We start from the raw sequence: 16,712 nt of genomic DNA on the forward strand, positions 1-16,712 counted from the left end.
AAATCCATTTTCAAGATGAAGCCACTGCGGAAGGTCAAACCCAGGAGTGACAAAGCCAGGATATAAACCTGGATCTTCTGCCTCCTAAGTCTGAACACGTTCCAATGCACCCAAATTTTGAAAAATATTGTTATTGGCTCTAGCATTGTTCAATGTACTCATTAGACACACCAGGAAGAGGAGGAGGTGGCCAAGAGGGAGGAAGTGGGAGAGAGGAAAGCTTTTGAATTTTCCAAAGAGTCCAGGCTTTGCTATGATTACACACTGTCCTCTTTCTTATCACAGTGGATGGAGCTGCTTGTCTCTGTGTAAACTGTGGCTGCAAAGCCAGAATATGACCTTAAGGGCCAGCCACAGGTGCAGGCTGTTCTTTGGTTAGCGCTGGGTGACTGTTTTAGCAGTAGTATTGCTTTATGTGAAAAGTTGTGTGCCTTCCCCCTGAAACAGCCACTGGAGCTCTGATTAACAAATCCCACGACCCATTATCAGCCTCCAGGCAAATTTTGCTAACTTACTATTTTGATACACTTCTTGGGGCTTCCCTTGGAAATTTCCTGCCCCCCCCCCCCCCACCCGCCCCGCCAAGACTTCCTTTGGCCCACATTCCAGAAGTTGTCCGGTCAGGCTACTCACTATTATTTTTATCTCATTTTCTAGCAAAATCAGCTCAAGAATGGAAACGTGTTGGCCAATGCTTGCAACCATAGGTGGTTGTAATTACTATCAATTGCTGCTGTACAGACCTTTAATTCAATCTAGAACCTGAAACAAGATTCAAGTCATCAGCTAGTCTCCTGGAGCAGAAATCCTGGATATATAGTATCACAAATGAAGGCTAAGGAAAAAGGCCATTCACCTTAAATATTTATGAAGATTAGGTAATGCTTTTTTATTGATGTGGACTTGCGTGACCCCTTTGGAAGACCTATTACCTATGTCCGATTTTATTCATTACTGAGTAGATATGATATAAATTTATCTCAGGAGCCTATCTTATATTTACAAAGTATTTTGAAATGCTTATATGAAAAAATGGACTGGACTAGAGGAATATGAATTATTACTGTAAATTCTAAGCATTAGAGAAGATTGCAACTCCACAAATACTCAATTCTTTCTCATTCTAGTAAATAATGAGATTTTACTAAATTGAACATGAAATATTTATGACTCAAAGCTTAAGTTAATTAAGTAAGTATTAATAAACATGGGAAATATAAAAATGTATAGGATAGTCTTGGCTCTCGGAGAGCTTACAATCTGTCTGAGAAGAAAAAAGAAAAACATAAAAATTAAATGACAATATAAGAGGTGTTGAAAGGCAATATATTGTTAATAACCTTGTGAAATGCAATTAGCAAAGTACGGTAGGTAGAGGAAGGAGAGATCATTTCCAGAAACAGTGGGCAGGGATGATTATAAAATAAAAAACTTATCAACCAAATCTTGAAGGCCGAATCTATTGAAACAGAGATGGAGGAGGGGATTCTTGGTGGAAAGAACCCAATGAGAAAACAAAACAAAACAAAAAAGAACCCAATGAGAAAGAGTACAGATGGGGGGGGGGGAGAAGACAAGTATAGACCCAAAAAAGGAAAAAAAGGAAAAAGAACACAGAACGGCAAGTTAGGGTGACAGGGACAATTGTACTGCAATATAGTGCTGGAAAGGCCACTTGGAACTAGACCTTTACGCCAAGTTAAGGAGTGAAGGTCTCTGACCTCGGCAGCATCTTGCTTCATTTTTTTTTATAATAAATTTATTTTTTATTGGTGTTCAATTTGCCTACTTACAGAATAAACCCAGCATCATGCTTCAAAACAGCGTTTTAGAAATATTAATTTGACCCTGGCATGCCAGATTAAATTGAGATGCAAGGGAGATGCAGAGGCTGGCAGATGCAGACCATGATTGTGGGATGGAAAGGGAGGTGGGGGTAGTAACCATGGAGGAAGAAGCCTACCACCTCTCCTCACACTTAGTAGCATTTATCCTTGGAGCTTCCTGTTCTTTTTTGTAAAGTACTGTCAAATGAGGGGTCCTGAAAAACTGATTCATTCTGGCAGTTTCCAGGAGGGAATGGGGAAATGGCGGAGCTATTCCTTTTGAACTTGCAACATGTAACAGCTGTATAAGTGGATACGGTGAACCTTTTCTTTTTAATCTATATCCTCATCTAAGGACCGAAAAAGGCAGCTCGAAAGTTCCTCCCTCCCAAAGTGTCATGAAATGTAGGATTTAAAGGAGATCAGAGACCATTTTATTTTAAAAGAAAGCTAACTCTAGGGGTACCTGGTGCCTCAGTGGTTGAGCATCTGCCTCTGGCTCAGGGCATGATCCTGGGGTCCTGGGATCGAGTCCCCAGTTGGGCTCCCCGCGGGGAACCTGCTTCTCCCTCTGCCTATGTCTCTGCCTCTCTCTCTCTCTCTCTGTGTGTGTGTCTCTCATGAATAAATAAGATCTTAAAAAGAAAAAAAAAGAAAAGAAAGCTAGCTCTAGTTGAATGCAGGCTATTCTGAACTTTTCCATAAGTACAAGTGAAAGAAAGCCCCAAGAATGCCAGGGACCCCTTTATGTCCGCAGCCCTATGTTGGAACTCCTATTAAAATAACTTTCTGGGATAAATGGATAAAGAAGATGTGGTCTATGTATACAATGGAATATTACTCAGCTATTAGAAACGACAAGTACCCACCATTTGCTTCGACGTGGATGGAACTGGAGGGTATTATGCTGAGTGAAGTAAGTCAATTGGAGAAGGAAAAACATTATATGGTCTCATTCATTTGGGGAATATAAAAAATAGTGAAAGGGAATAAAGGGGAAAGGAGAAAAAATAAGTGGGAAATATCAGAAAGGGAGACAATACATGAAAGACTCCTAACTCTGGGAAAGGAACTAGGGGTGGTGGTAGGGGAGGTGGGCGGGGGTTGGGGGTGACTGGGTGGCGGGCACTGAGGTGGGCACTTGACGGGATGAGCACTGGGTGTTATTCTGTATGTTGACAAATTGAACACCAATAAAAAATAAATTTACTTTAAAAATTAAAAAAAAAATAACTTTCTGGGCATCCCTGGGTGGCTCAGCGGTTTAGCGCCTGCCTTTGGCCCAGGGCGCGATCCTCGAGTCCCGGGATCGAGTCCCACGTCGGGCTCCCTGCATGGAGCCTGCTTCTCCCTCTGCCTGTGTCTCTGCCTCTCTCTCTATGTGTCTATCATGAACAAATAAATAAATCTCAAAAAAAAATAACTTTCTGGTTTTGAATATTTGTGATCAAACGTATTTATTATCCAGAAATCTGGGGGGAGTTTGATGTATCTCTGAGTGAGCAGGGGAAAAAGCTTCAATCCAAATCTCATGTCCGGACACGTGGTTTATACATATGTATACAAATGCTCAGATCTATACATAGCGTATACACATACAAGTACACAGACATGTATCCCGATGGTAATGTTACTGGCATCCGGGGCCTCGCAGGGAAATCTACAACCACCTCCTGGCTTTATCGCTCACAGAAATGCAATCCCTTGGCCCATCACGGGCACTTGGGCTTGGCACACACTCTTCCAGTAACACCTCTTGACGCAGAGACGGTGCAGGATAGAAAGCCTCCTCCCCACATTCCCTCCACCTCGCTCCACGGCCCAGCACTCAGAACCCCTTTCCTGGGCAGCGACAAAGGCAACTCTTTCCAACCCCGTGGCTATTTTGAGTCTGCCTCTTGAGGGCGGCAACAGAAGGAAGCCTGAAGGGGGAGGGAGATGCGAGTTGGCAGTGACAGGTAACCGAGGCTGAACTCGGGGTGCAGCCCCTGTACCTCCCCCTCTTTCTGGCACCCCTCCTTTCCTTACTCTCCCCCCTTCACCACCTCCCCAAGTTGGCAGAACCAGGCTGACAAGTCCTGGCGCAGGGGTGAATAAACAAATCACCCACACCCACACCCACCCTGCCTTCCAACACTGATTGATTATCCAGTTTGGGCCTAAAGCAAGTGTTTATGTTTGGATTTAAGTAAGGGAAGGTGGTTAAAACTGCTGGACTTTATAAGCGGAGTAAGCCTTGCTTTTTAGCTCTTGACTTGGGTAGCTGTGCAAACCCAGTCTCTCTCTCCTCAAGGTAAGAATATGAGTTTGGTCCAGACGTGGATGCTCCTCCCTCCAGCCCCTCTTCCCTTTTACTCCAATGCTAGAAGGGTGTTGTGAGCATTGCATAATGTTTTCGTGCACCCTTACATGGGTAATTAGAAGCTGTTTACTTCTCAAGGATTCCATTAAAGGCTTTTTTATTTTCAAGGCTGAGCTGAGGACTCGGGGGCGGCGGGATTAGAGAGGGGGCTTGCAGTCCAGCAGCTATACCCTGTGCCTTCAGCGTGGCTGTTCCCCCACACAGAATCCCGCCCACTGATAGGCTAACGACTCACCAATTTCCAACGGATTCACTGGCCAACTCAAAAACCACTGATGGAGCCTTAAGTGCTATAGGACTACTAATCCTCTTGAGTATTTACGTATTTCTCTGCTCTCATCCCTCCAAAGCTAATGCTAGAGTTTTCAGAATCTGGGAACGTGGGCCAAGGAGAAAGCCACCGAGCAGCCCGAGGGAATCCGAAATGACAGCTCGTTATGTCCACCAAAACTACCGGTGCCTTTTCGTCTGTATTGACCCAGCTCAAAATATCAAGTCACATCGTGAGCAGTAAAACACAAAACGCAGGTGTTGCTGCCGAATGTGAAAAGGTCTGAAACGCAATTAAAGGTGTCCTTTTGTTTGGGGCGGTGTCCTTGATTCTGCGTTAACATTTGCGTCTTCCTTAAGCCTCTCTTTACGATATCGACACACGCTGTTGCATCATACTCACATATTCATTAGCTGGGGGGGCTGGGGGGGGTGTGATTTTCCCACCGGTCCTCAGCGTTAGCTGTCAGATGCACAGACCTTCGCTTCCTTTCTGCTTCTACCGCGCTGGAACAGAAGCTGCTCGCAAGAGCGCCCAGGGAGCGGTCTCGGCAGATGCGCGGTTTGCTCCGGCGAGGCGCTCTGCTGGAAAGTTTCCTCTAACCACTAACACCCGCCTCCGATCCCCCCCGAGCTGGCAGGACGCGGGCTGGCTGGGTCCCCTCCGGACGGGGGAAGGGTTTACGCACACTCTGCCGGGCTGCGGATCCGAGACACGGCCTCGCAGCCCCACTCCTCCAACCGCAGCGGACAGACGGTCCGGGGCGCTCGGGCGCCGGGAGAACCGCGGGGTCCCCTTCCCGCGGAGGGGAGCGCGCGCTCTGCCCCGCAGGGAGCCGGGGCCCCCGAGGTAGAGAGGATGCCAGAGGGGGGAGGGGGAGGGGGAGGGGAGGGAGAGCGGGAGCTGCGGGGGCGGCGGGAACGCGGGCGCGGAAGGGGGGCGCAGGGCCCTGGCCCCCGCGGGCGCTGCCAGGGGCGCGCTCGCGGGCGGCGGCGGGCGCGGGGGCGGCGCTCGTGCGGCGATCTGCCCCGGACACCCCCGAGCGGCTGAACCGCGGGTGGGAGGGGGTGGGTGGGTGGGGGGGGGTGCGGGGAGTTCGGATGCGGGGGGTGGGGGGGGGTGAACCAGAGAGGGGCGTGCCTTTGCCCGGATTGGCTGCAGGAGCCTGACGCGAGGTCCCGGGGGTTGGCTCGGGGGAGTGGGAGCGGGGTGGGGTGGGTGCCGGGTGCCGGGGCCGCGGGCTCGGCGCGCTCAGAAACATGCTGAGGTCCCGGCGGCTGTTGCAGCAGCGGCAGCGGCTCCAGCAGCGGCTCCAGCAGCGGCTCCGGCAGCGGCTCCAGCGGCAGCAGCAGCAGCAGCAGCGGCGGCGGCGGCGGCGGCGGCGGCAGCGCACGGCTCCCGCGGGGAAGGCGCCCGGCGCCCATGCCTCCGGCCCCGCGCGGCGGCTGCCCTGACCCGGCCGCGACCTCCGCGCCCCACGTCCCCCGGCGTGGTCCCCGGCCACGGCCCCAGCCCGCCCCAGCCCCCGCCCCCGCCCCCGGCCCCGGCCTCCGCAGCTCGGCATGGGCGCGGGGGCGCTCGCCCTGGGCGCCTCCGAGCCCTGCAACCTGTCGTCGGCCGCGCCGCTCCCCGACGGCGCGGGCGCGGCCACGGCGGCGAGGCTGCTGGTGCCCGCGTCGCCGTCCGCCTCGCCGCTGGCCCCGACCAGCGAGGGCCCCGCGCCGCTGTCGCAGCAGTGGACGGCGGGCATCGGCCTGCTGATGGCGCTCATCGTGCTGCTCATCGTGGCGGGCAACGTGCTGGTGATCGCGGCCATCGCCAAGACGCCGCGGCTGCAGACGCTCACCAACCTGTTCATCATGTCCCTGGCCAGCGCCGACCTCGTCATGGGGCTGCTGGTGGTGCCCTTCGGGGCCACGATCGTCATGCGGGGCCGCTGGGAGTACGGCTCCTTCCTGTGCGAGCTCTGGACCTCGGTGGACGTGCTGTGCGTCACGGCCAGCATCGAGACCCTGTGTGTCATCGCGCTGGACCGCTACCTGGCCATCACCGCGCCCTTCCGCTACCAGAGCCTGCTGACGCGCGCGCGCGCGCGGGCCCTCGTGTGCACCGTGTGGGCCATCTCGGCGCTCGTGTCCTTCCTGCCCATCCTCATGCACTGGTGGCGGGCCGGGGGCGACGAGGCGCGCCGCTGCTACAACGACCCCAAGTGCTGCGACTTCGTCACCAACCGGGCCTACGCCATCGCCTCGTCCGTCGTCTCCTTCTACGTGCCCCTGTGCATCATGGCCTTCGTGTACCTGCGCGTGTTCCGCGAGGCGCAGAAGCAGGTGAAGAAGATCGACAGCTGCGAGCGCCGCTTCCTGGGCGGCCCCGCGCGGCCCCCCGCGCCCGCGCCCGCGCCCCCGCCCGCGCCCGCGCCCCGCGCCCGGCTCCCCGCGCCCCGCCGCGGCCGCCCCGCTGGCCAACGGGCGCGCCGGCCGGCGGCGGCCCTCGCGCCTCGTGGCGCTGCGCGAGCAGAAGGCGCTCAAGACGCTGGGCATCATCATGGGCGTGTTCACGCTGTGCTGGCTGCCCTTCTTCCTGGCCAACGTGGTCAAGGCCTTCCACCGCGACCTGGTGCCCGACCGCCTCTTCGTCTTCTTCAACTGGCTGGGCTACGCCAACTCGGCCTTCAACCCCATCATCTACTGCCGCAGCCCCGACTTCCGCAGGGCCTTCCAGCGCCTGCTGTGCTGCGCGCGCCGCGCCGCCCGCGGGAGCCACCGGGCCGCCGGGGACCCTCCGCGGGCGCGGCCGCCGCCGTCCCCCGGGGCCGCCTCGGACGACGACGACGACGACGACGACGAGGACGACGCCGGGGCCGCGCCGCCCGCGCGCCTGCTGGAGCCCTGGGCCGGCTGCAACGGCGGGGCGGCGGCCGACAGCGACTCCAGCCTGGACGGCGCGGGCCGCCCCGCGGGCGCCTCGGAATCCCGGGTGTAGCCGCGCGCGCCCCCCCCCGCGCGCCCCTCCCCGCGCCCCGGGGGACGCCTCGGCGTTTGCTCCAGACCCAGAGCAGGTGAACTCCAGGCCCGCGCACCCCCGTCTCATTCATCCGACGCAGACGCGCAAAAGCCACGGACCCGACCGTTGCGCACGCAGGGGAGTTTGGGGAGGCGCGGGAGAGTGGCTCGCACATCTGCCTTGGGTTCCTTTTTTCTTTCTTTCTTCCTTTCTTTCTTCTTTTCCTCCCCCCCCCCCCCCCGTGTGTGTGCTTCGGCCTTTTCTTTCTTTGGTGTGTGCGTGTGATGCATCTTCGGTTTCTGGAGTTGTCTTTATTCCCCACCCCCGCTCCACCCCCCCGCCGCCTCCAGGTGGTTTGTGACACTTGCTTCCAGGACTGGGTAGCAGCGGAAGGGAGAAGCGTCGAGGTCTATCGGGCTTGGCTTCGCGTTCCGTTCTGGGGCACAGGAGCCAGCAGTCGGAGACACAGGAGGGAATGACAGCGGCTAGGACAGATTTCCTTTGCTTTCCAGAGAAATTTCATTTTTAACTCCTCTGAGTAATGATTTTTTTCCTGTCCTTAAAGCAAAGGGGGAAGAAAGGATGGATATGCAAAAAAAAAAAAAAAAAGTCACGTTTCAAGAAATTTTAAGCTATTCTTGGAACAAGCCTCACCTTGCTTTCTTTTTTGTAGGGCACACCTGCTGTCCCCGCGCGCCTCGGTGGTCAGGCTGAGGGGTTTCTACCTCACACTGTGCACATTGCACAGCAAGATAGAAAGACTTGTTTATATTAAACAGCTTATTTATGTATCAATACCAGTTGGGAGGACCAGGCGCTGAGCCTCTGAGACATGTGACTCTGTCCATTGAAGACAGGACAGGAAAAAAAAAAAAAAAACCCACAAACAAACCCCAAAAGGAAACAGTTCAGATTACTGCACACATGCGTTTAAAAACAAAACAAAACAAAACAAAACACAAAACAAGGAGTGGTTCCAAATACCATTTTTGCACAGTGTTAGGAATTGTAAAGTCCACACGAGATACTACTTGCACAAAAAGAAATGAAATATTTTTTAACGGGGCCGGGGGCAGATCTTACAAAACTAAAATAAAATTCAGACTCTACTTCTGTTGTCTGTTATGTTATTGAGCTAATGATTTATTGGGAAAAATACATTTTTATACTCTTTTATCATGGTACTGTAACTGTATCCATATTATAAATATAATTACCTTAAGGATTTTTATTATTATTTTTTTATGTCCAAGTGCCCACGTGAATCTGCTGGTAAAATTTAGCACTCGTGTGTAAATGGTATTTCCTCTGTCTGTTCTACCAAGTATTTATACTCTGGTGCAACTAACTACTGTGTGAGGGATTGGTCCATGTGCAATAAATACCAATGAAGCACAATCAAGATTATGTGCCGTGTGTCTGTAAGGGGTCAGTGATAATGGAAAAGACAGTTTGTTTTGTTCAAAATATAGGCTGGGTTTCCCATAGAGCTCTTTTAATAGCTTTTCATGACTCAGTAACATAGCAAAATGCCTCTAGACCAAATAAGGCATGCACCTACTGAGAGCTGCAGACTTGCCCTAAATTTTCACAGTCGGATTCAAGGTATCCTAGACTACTTATAGTTGTTTTCAAGATCCCATCTGCTGCACTTGACTTAAGAAGTGACATTTGGGATTGTGTATCTTTAAAAAAAAAAAAAAAGTGATAGAGCCAGGTAAATCAACTGCAACTTTGCACAGAAACGCAAGGGGGAAAAAAAACTACCTCCTTGAATAATGAGTTGCCTGCCAGAGCGAGGTAAGTGGCTTCCACAGCTTGTTTTTCTTTTCCAGTAGAAAATCACAGCTTACAGATGATGATCAGTCTGTGCAGATTTCTCCAGTGGCCGTTTAGAGTGAAAAGTGCTTTTATGCTTAAGCAAAAAATTTATAAAAACAGCTTTTAAGTAAACATTTTTTTTCTCTTATGTAATTAAATAGACCATTTTCCCAGAATTTGGGGGTGGACACAGGTAAAAGCAAATGTGAAAATTTTTAACTCCCTAGCAAAAGTGTGACGCCCAAATGGATAGGATATTTTCCATAAAATTGGTTTCTAAAGAAAGTATAGTGAAATAGCATCCTGGGATTAGTTCTACACTTCTCCAAAATGAGTTTAAGTATTTATCTTTTTATTTTTAAACAAGCTTTATATTTCATGATCGTATAGTAAATAAACCAAATGGAGGATTATAAGGTTTTGACTCATTCTGGGCTTTAGCATGAAGAAACTATTCCCTGCTAAGGAAAGTCAAGATTGATTATCTTTTTTTTTTTTTTTTGTGATGGAATATTCTAAAGACCAGGAGACAGTCTTCTGAGAAAGGTTAATGATGTAGATGTGTTGGAGACCAACAGAAGGTTATATGAACAAAAGATGCTATGAAGTTTAACCCCTTTCTCCAGGAAAAAAAAAAAAAGGAAGGAAGGAAGGAAGGAAGGAAGGAGTGGGAGGGGCAAAATGGCAAAACTTATTTAAAGAAAAATACTGAAAGAAACTTGGTTTGGAGAATATAAAATCAATCTCAGGTTGAAATCTCACTCCTTCCCCAAGAAATAGATAGAGCCTACTTTGTCCTCCTTTATGCCACCATGAGTATGTAAGATGCATTTTGTTAGGGGTTTTGTTCTTCTTTATTTTAATTTATACTAGAAAATTGATAGACAACTCCTACAGTTTCATCTGACAAACACTCAAACGCCAGGGTAATGTTTCCCTCTCCTGACTTCCTCATTGTTATTTTGTTTAGATAAGTCTTTGTGCCTAAATAAAAAGACAGTTTCCCAGCCCCAATTTCCAGGCCCATCAAAACTCAGGTCTTAAAATCATGACACTCCTTTAAACTTTAATAAACAAATATGTATAGTTTAACTACTTGGTCTAAACTCTTGAATGAATTACAAGAAACAACTCTAATCTTGGGTCCAGTTGGTATGTATTTGTAGGAAATAGAGAAAGATTTTTCTAGGATCCCTTGAGTACCCTGAGGATTATGAAGATTCTGAAACAGACCGAGTCAGTGATTTCCAGCTACCCATGATAACTCCTTTTTGGTTTTTTTTGAAGAAGACAAACACTGATTTATGACAGACATGCAGGAAAGGGGGGCTGTCATTCCCAACAGCTCATGGCAACTAGAGAACTGTCGATCCTGTTTAATCTGGTGAAATAAGACACACCACAAGGGATAGAGGACAGCAATGAATATCCAGAAAATCAACCTCATGCCGTGAGTTTGTGTGCAACAAATTCCAAAGGATTAAACCTTAAAACAGTGACCTTCAATGTGATCCAACGTCACTGATTCACTACACTGGAAATTATGTTTAGATTGTGCAAAGTTCTCTAGCGTGTAACAAGATATTCCAGCATCTACAAATTCTCTCTTCAGTGCAGAAATGTGGGCTTGTTATAGCATATAGGTGAATCCTTTGGCAAACTTGCCTACGTAAAACTTCACAAATGGGGTTTATTTTTTTCGGTCGGTGCTTTCTTTGGAACTGGAATTATTAATAAGTGCTTTTTGGGAATTACTAATAACTTCTAAGTGGCTATTGTGAAACCTTTCCTTGTGAGGCACATTCTCCTAGCTTATTTTAATTTTGTATTCTGAACATGCTAACTTCCTCTGGCAATATGTAAAATTGTCAGGCGGAAATTCTGCACCCAAAGTATCAGGATGATATTATCATTTCAAGTTTTTAGCAAGAGCTTCTAAGCAAGGGTCTAAAGGGAAATTAAGTTTTGCTGCCATATGTGTAAAGCTTTAAAAGAAATTTTTTTTTAACAAAGCTGGACTCATTAGTTCTTTTGAAGGAAAAAACACAAATAAAGAACCTTCGCAGTAATTCAAATTAAACCCATTGGCACGGATAATTTAGTTTTATTTTGTACATTTCTGGCATATTGTGCTGAGAAATACTAATTCTTTTGAATCCCTGCCAATTTGCTACTAATCAAAATGGAGAAGATATGCACTGTTTGGATTATACCTAAAAATAGTTGTGCTACAGTCACATCAGCAAATGGAATTAAATTAATTTCTCTCTCTCTTCTCCTTCACACATAACCCTCCACGTTATTTAAATTTCCATCAAGAATCTTGCTCCTGAATCTCAGAATTTGGAATTCAGTATGTCCTAAATGGCATTGCTACATTGCAATGATTTTTTTAAGCAAACTCCACTGGACTACTTTCTGAGACATACACCTCTCCCGAAATTCCCACTTTTACCTTGCTTTCATTTAAAGAGTAAATGAAATAGCCCTGAGAATGTAATCAAAGAGGTGGTAATACTATTAATAGGTGCTTTGTGGATTAATTTCCCTTCAGCAGAGTCTTTTTACCCTTTTGTGGAAGGAGGGAGATAGTTTCTGAATCAATAAGATTTGGTCATTTGACGGAGCAGTTAATAGGCTTCCAAATCTAACTGCTCTGAAGAGCAGAGCAGCCCCAAGGAAAAGTTTATGCTATAACGTCATCATGAGAGCATAATCTTTGCAGTATTGTCAGCAGGACCCAAGAAAGCACTGGAAATAACCGTCTACACCCTTTAAACCTTTGCCTTTCACTTGCATGTTGTGCAAAGATCACTCTGAACACATGTCTACCTTCTGTACCTGCTTGTCTGGGAGCCACCACACTCCCTTAGCGCTTCTCTTGAGCACTTCCTCAGTTCTTGAATGAACTGAAATATCTAGAACATCTAATTCTAGATAAATTATCTTCATAGCAGCACTAATTTCTCATGAACAGTTTCCTAAGGCTCTGATTTTCAACATGTCTCAATGCTTTCATTATAATTCCTTTCTACTCTCTCCACATTCCCTTGCTCATAGCTGTTAATTAGTATTAGCAAGATCAAGCTGTTTTCTTCCTATTTATGCCACAAAACTTAACCTATGATGATGCATTTTAAATGTGTTCAGTTTGGATTTCTTCCTGAGAATTTCAGTATTGCTCATAATTACAAATGAAAAAAATGTTTTAAGGATTGTTTGTACATTTCCTATAAAAGGTCTTCATGTTGAGTGTAGGGTGTGGGGTTTTCTTAGGCTTTATTTTTCTGTTTTTCTTGACTTTTCACTTTTTAACCAAATGACCTTGTCAGTCTTTCACTATCCTGATTGTAAAGGATAACATCAGCTAGTCCACCTTCAACTATGTGTAAATCAGTTTTCAAGTCATTATTGAAAGGTGAGCTTGGGTAAATTTCTGTTCTTGGAGAGAGAGAGAGAAATTAAAAAAAACAAAAAACAAAAAAAACACTTGTTCAAATAGATGGTCCAAAGACTTTGGCTGCTCTGGCTGGCCACTGGGGCCAGTGACCTTGGGAAAGTGGGTTGGTTTCCCTACCACTCAGGTTCACTTCCCACAAAGCCTGATCAGGAGGCTTTGTTTGTGAAACCCTTTGAGATAGGAGTTTATTGCTTTGCAAAGTCTATCATTTCAAGTACTTCCTCCTTTCTTTTCCCTTTCCTTGTAACTCCACCCACAAAATCCCTGGTTGTTGGGTTTTTTTTTTCTTTTTAAGTGAAAGGAAAGGCTAAAAAGAGCAAAATATATATGTATAATACCCCATGAATCCAAACAAACAGTCCTTCACTTTTTATCACATTTAAAGTTCTGCAGAAACCTCAGCTAAATAAAATAACCTCTCTAAACATCGGCTTAAAAAACCTGTTTGCCGTGTGCTAAGCAAAAAATGGTTGTTTAATGATTTTTCACCCACAGCCACTTTGAGAAAAAATGTAAGTCAATTTGGAAAGTTGCTCACCTCTACAATTTTGCATCGAGTTGTAAATGCTAAAAGCGACTCCCTGGATTGTTCTCTTTTTCTGGACATAGCAATTCAGAGATGAAAAATGCTGAGAGCAATGGGAGTTGGTCTTTTTGTTTACCTCTTTTGTGGCTTGGAGGGTATTGGATTTCTTCCTTCCCAACCTAACAGTGACAAACCTACGGGAACTTTACTGACGTAACATATCTGTTAACGTTAACTGGAGGAATTCACCTACCATCTTAATGTCCTTGTTAAAAATGCTTTTAAAAAGTAAACATGAGGGATCCCTGGGTGGCGCAGCGGTTTGGCGCCTGCCTTTGGCCCAGGGCGCGATCCTGGATCGAATCCCACGTCGGGCTCCCTGCATGGAGCCTGCTTCTCCCTCTGCCTGTGTCTCTGCCCCCCCCCCCCCGTGACTATCATAAATAAATAAAAATAAAATTAAAAAAATAAAATAAAAAGTAAACATGAATAGATGTTCCAATGACATTTTCTGCCACCCCAGGGAGTTTTCTAAAGCCATTAGAGGTATTACATTTTAGTAAGACACTCCTCTTAAAGAATTCCTTGTGCTTAAATGATTCTGTTATCCACCTTGCAATAATTTTTTTCTCTTAAAATAGGTATACTTAAGTAAAACTGAGTCACTAAGAAAAACTCCAGACTCTTTGGTGTGGGAAAGACCTTGATATGTCTAGTAAACAATACTGTTTTACTCGAGCAAGTCTATACATCCATCAGCACAGACCACTGAAATTGATGGAATTCAGATTAAGACTTAAAGACTTACCCAACCATTTTATAGCCTGTCCTATCAGCAAATGTTTCCTTTGTAGTTAACACAAATCCCTCTTGCTGTTTTGACTTGTGACTGATCCCCATACCATTTCACAAAGGATGACTGATCGATCCACCATTTTCTGTATAAAAATCCTTCTGATGGGATCCCTGGGTGGCGCAGCGGTTTAGCGCCTGCCTTTGGCCCAGGGCGCGATCCTGGAGACCCGGGATCGAATCCCACGTTAGGCTCCCGGTGCATGGAGCCTGCTTCTCCCTCGGCCTATGTCTCTGCCTCTCTCTCTCTCTCTCTCTCTCTGTGTGACTATCATAGATAAATAAAAATTAAAAAAATTAAAAAAATCCTTCTGATGATATACATGAAAAATAATGACACACACACACACACACACACACACCCCAGCTTTCTATGCACTATTTCCATGTATTCATACAAACCACTTCAAATTCTTTCATTCTTCCTGGGTTTTATTTTTTTTTAAGATTTTAATTTTTTTTTTTAATTTATGATAGTCACAGAGAGAGAGAGAGAGAGAGGGGGGGGCAGAGACACAGGCAGAGGGGGATCCCTTGGTGGCGCAGCGGTTTAGCGCCTGCCTTTGGCCCAGGGCGCGATCCTGGAGACCCGGGATCGAATCCCACGTCGGGCTCCCGGTGCATGGAGCCTGCTTCTCCCTCTGCCTGTGTCTCTGCCTCTCTCTCTCTCTCTCTGTGTGACTATCATAAAAAAAAAAAAAAAAAAAGACACAGGCAGAGGGAGAAGCAGGCTCCATACAGGGAGCCTGACATGATCCCGGGTCTCCAGGATCATACCCTGGGCCAAAGGCAGGCACTTAAACTGCTAAGCCACTCAGGCTGCTTGTCATTCTTCCTGTTTTTTTTTTTAAGTGGGACTCATCCCAGCTACAGGCATTCCTCCTGGCTGGAAGCTAGAATGAAATGCAGCACAGTACAGTGTTATGTGTGGCACCTGGTCTGGTGGCATCAACATATCATCCTTCCTAGAATCGTGCCATTAATTTTTTTCAGTGTCACCAGAGCCACAAAATTCTGAAGATCTGAAAAAAATATCATACAAAGCGACAAAGTGTAATATGAAAATTAATACATCCTTATAGTCCCTGCATAAAACATCCTTGTGAACACAACAAAACAGGCAATATAAATTTTTCTCCAAAGGGGGAACCAAGAAAACTCCCTCCTCAAAAGGCAAACGTTTACAACTCTCTTCAAACCTTTTGAGTATGACTATGCCTATACGGATAAGTTAATTTTCTCACATTAGTTGTGCTCAGGAGACACCTGAGCTATTTAGAGGATTTCTGTGATGAGTCTTTGAGATGTGAGATGTGACTCATATGTTCAACCGTTCTTAAAAGATTGAGGGTACTATGCACTGAGTGAGCTTGCTATATGGGATACAACCAGTCTAAGACTCTGAGCTTGTCCCCAAGGCACTCTGGCTGGAGAGATTAGACTTCCACATGGGAAAAGAGACAAAGAATGAGGCAGGCATGGTTGAGTGCCAGAAACTCAGGCGAAAGCAAGGGCTCTAGACCAGCACTAGCCAATAGAAATATAATGCAAGCTCTATATTTAATTTTACTTCCTCTAGTACCACATTTTAAAATTTTTTAAAAAGATTTTATTTATTTATTTATCTACTTACTTACTTATTCATTTATTTATTTGAGAGAGAGAGTGAGTACACAAGCTGGGGAGGAACAGAGGCAGGGAAACAAGCAGACTCCACGCTGAACACAGAGTCAGATTCAGGGCTTGATCTCATGGCCCCAAGATCACAACCCAAGTCAAAACCGAGAGTCAATAGTTTAACCGACTGAGCCACCCAGGCACCTTTACATTTTTTTAAAAAGTAAAAATAAACAGGCGAATTTAGCATTATCATTTCGACATGTAATTGATATAAAACAATTTAATCAGATACATTTTTTTAAATCGGATATGTAGGCTGCATCTATAGCCCATCTTCACTAGGACTCTCCACATTTCAAGTGTTCAATAGCCAGTGGGTGCCAAATATGGCCAGTAGGTGCCAAATTGATATTGCAGCTATCGAGTTCAGAGAAGGGAATGGGTGGAGGGGTGGCATATCTGATGAGGGTCTTGGATAAGAGGATAAAATGATGTGAAAAGTCATTCCATGAGAAGTTACAAGAGGGAAAGAACTGTACCACACATACCACAGAGGTATGTGTGTCGAGATAAATTTTCAAACAAATGCCAACTATAGACAGTTTCTGTGGTTGGAGTAATTAGAAGATGAAGTTGGAAAAGTCATTTGGTAATGGATCAGAAGGCTAATGCAAAAGTGATGAACTCTAACCTTCCTGAAAGCATGGAGATTTATGAGCAAGAGTGTCATGAGAAAAACAGTGTCTTAGGAAGAGTAACCTGGCATCAGAGGCATGATGGTGGGGGTACCTCAGCGGCTCAGTGATTGAATGTCTGCCTTTGGCTCAGGTCGTGATCCCAGGGTCCTGGGATCGAGTCCCACATCAGGCCCCCTGCAGGGAGCCTGTTTCTCCCTCTGCCTATGTCTCTGCTGTCTCTCATGAATAAATAAATAAAATCTTTTTTTCTTTTTTAAAAAGGGATGATAG

The 16,712-nt window shown here is 46.7% G+C and overlaps 1 protein-coding gene and 1 long non-coding RNA gene across 2 annotated transcripts in view; one reads left to right on the forward strand and one right to left on the reverse strand.

Moving 5' to 3' along the window:
* The window catches only part of LOC129523258 (uncharacterized), a 130,627-nt gene extending 125,425 nt beyond the window's left edge, over positions 1 to 5,202 (reverse strand). Inside the window, exon 1 of the long non-coding RNA XR_008667087.1 lies at positions 4,862 to 5,202. This is a non-coding gene — a long non-coding RNA (uncharacterized LOC129523258). The remainder of the gene's footprint in view (positions 1 to 4,861) is intronic.
* A 722-nt stretch (positions 5,203 to 5,924) lies between these two features.
* On the forward strand, positions 5,925 to 8,863 carry ADRB1 (adrenoceptor beta 1). The gene is given in 2 exon segments (XM_055345870.1): positions 5,925 to 6,879; positions 6,881 to 8,863. Coding segments are annotated over 2 exon segments (1,422 nt in total). The 5' UTR covers positions 5,925 to 6,021; the 3' UTR covers positions 7,445 to 8,863.
* The last annotated feature ends 7,849 nt before the right edge of the window (positions 8,864 to 16,712 follow it).

The sequence above is a fragment of the Nyctereutes procyonoides genome, unplaced genomic scaffold (assembly GCF_905146905.1).
Source record: "Nyctereutes procyonoides isolate TBG_1078 unplaced genomic scaffold, NYPRO_anot_genome, whole genome shotgun sequence".
NCBI classification, from domain to species: domain Eukaryota; kingdom Metazoa; phylum Chordata; class Mammalia; order Carnivora; family Canidae; genus Nyctereutes; species Nyctereutes procyonoides.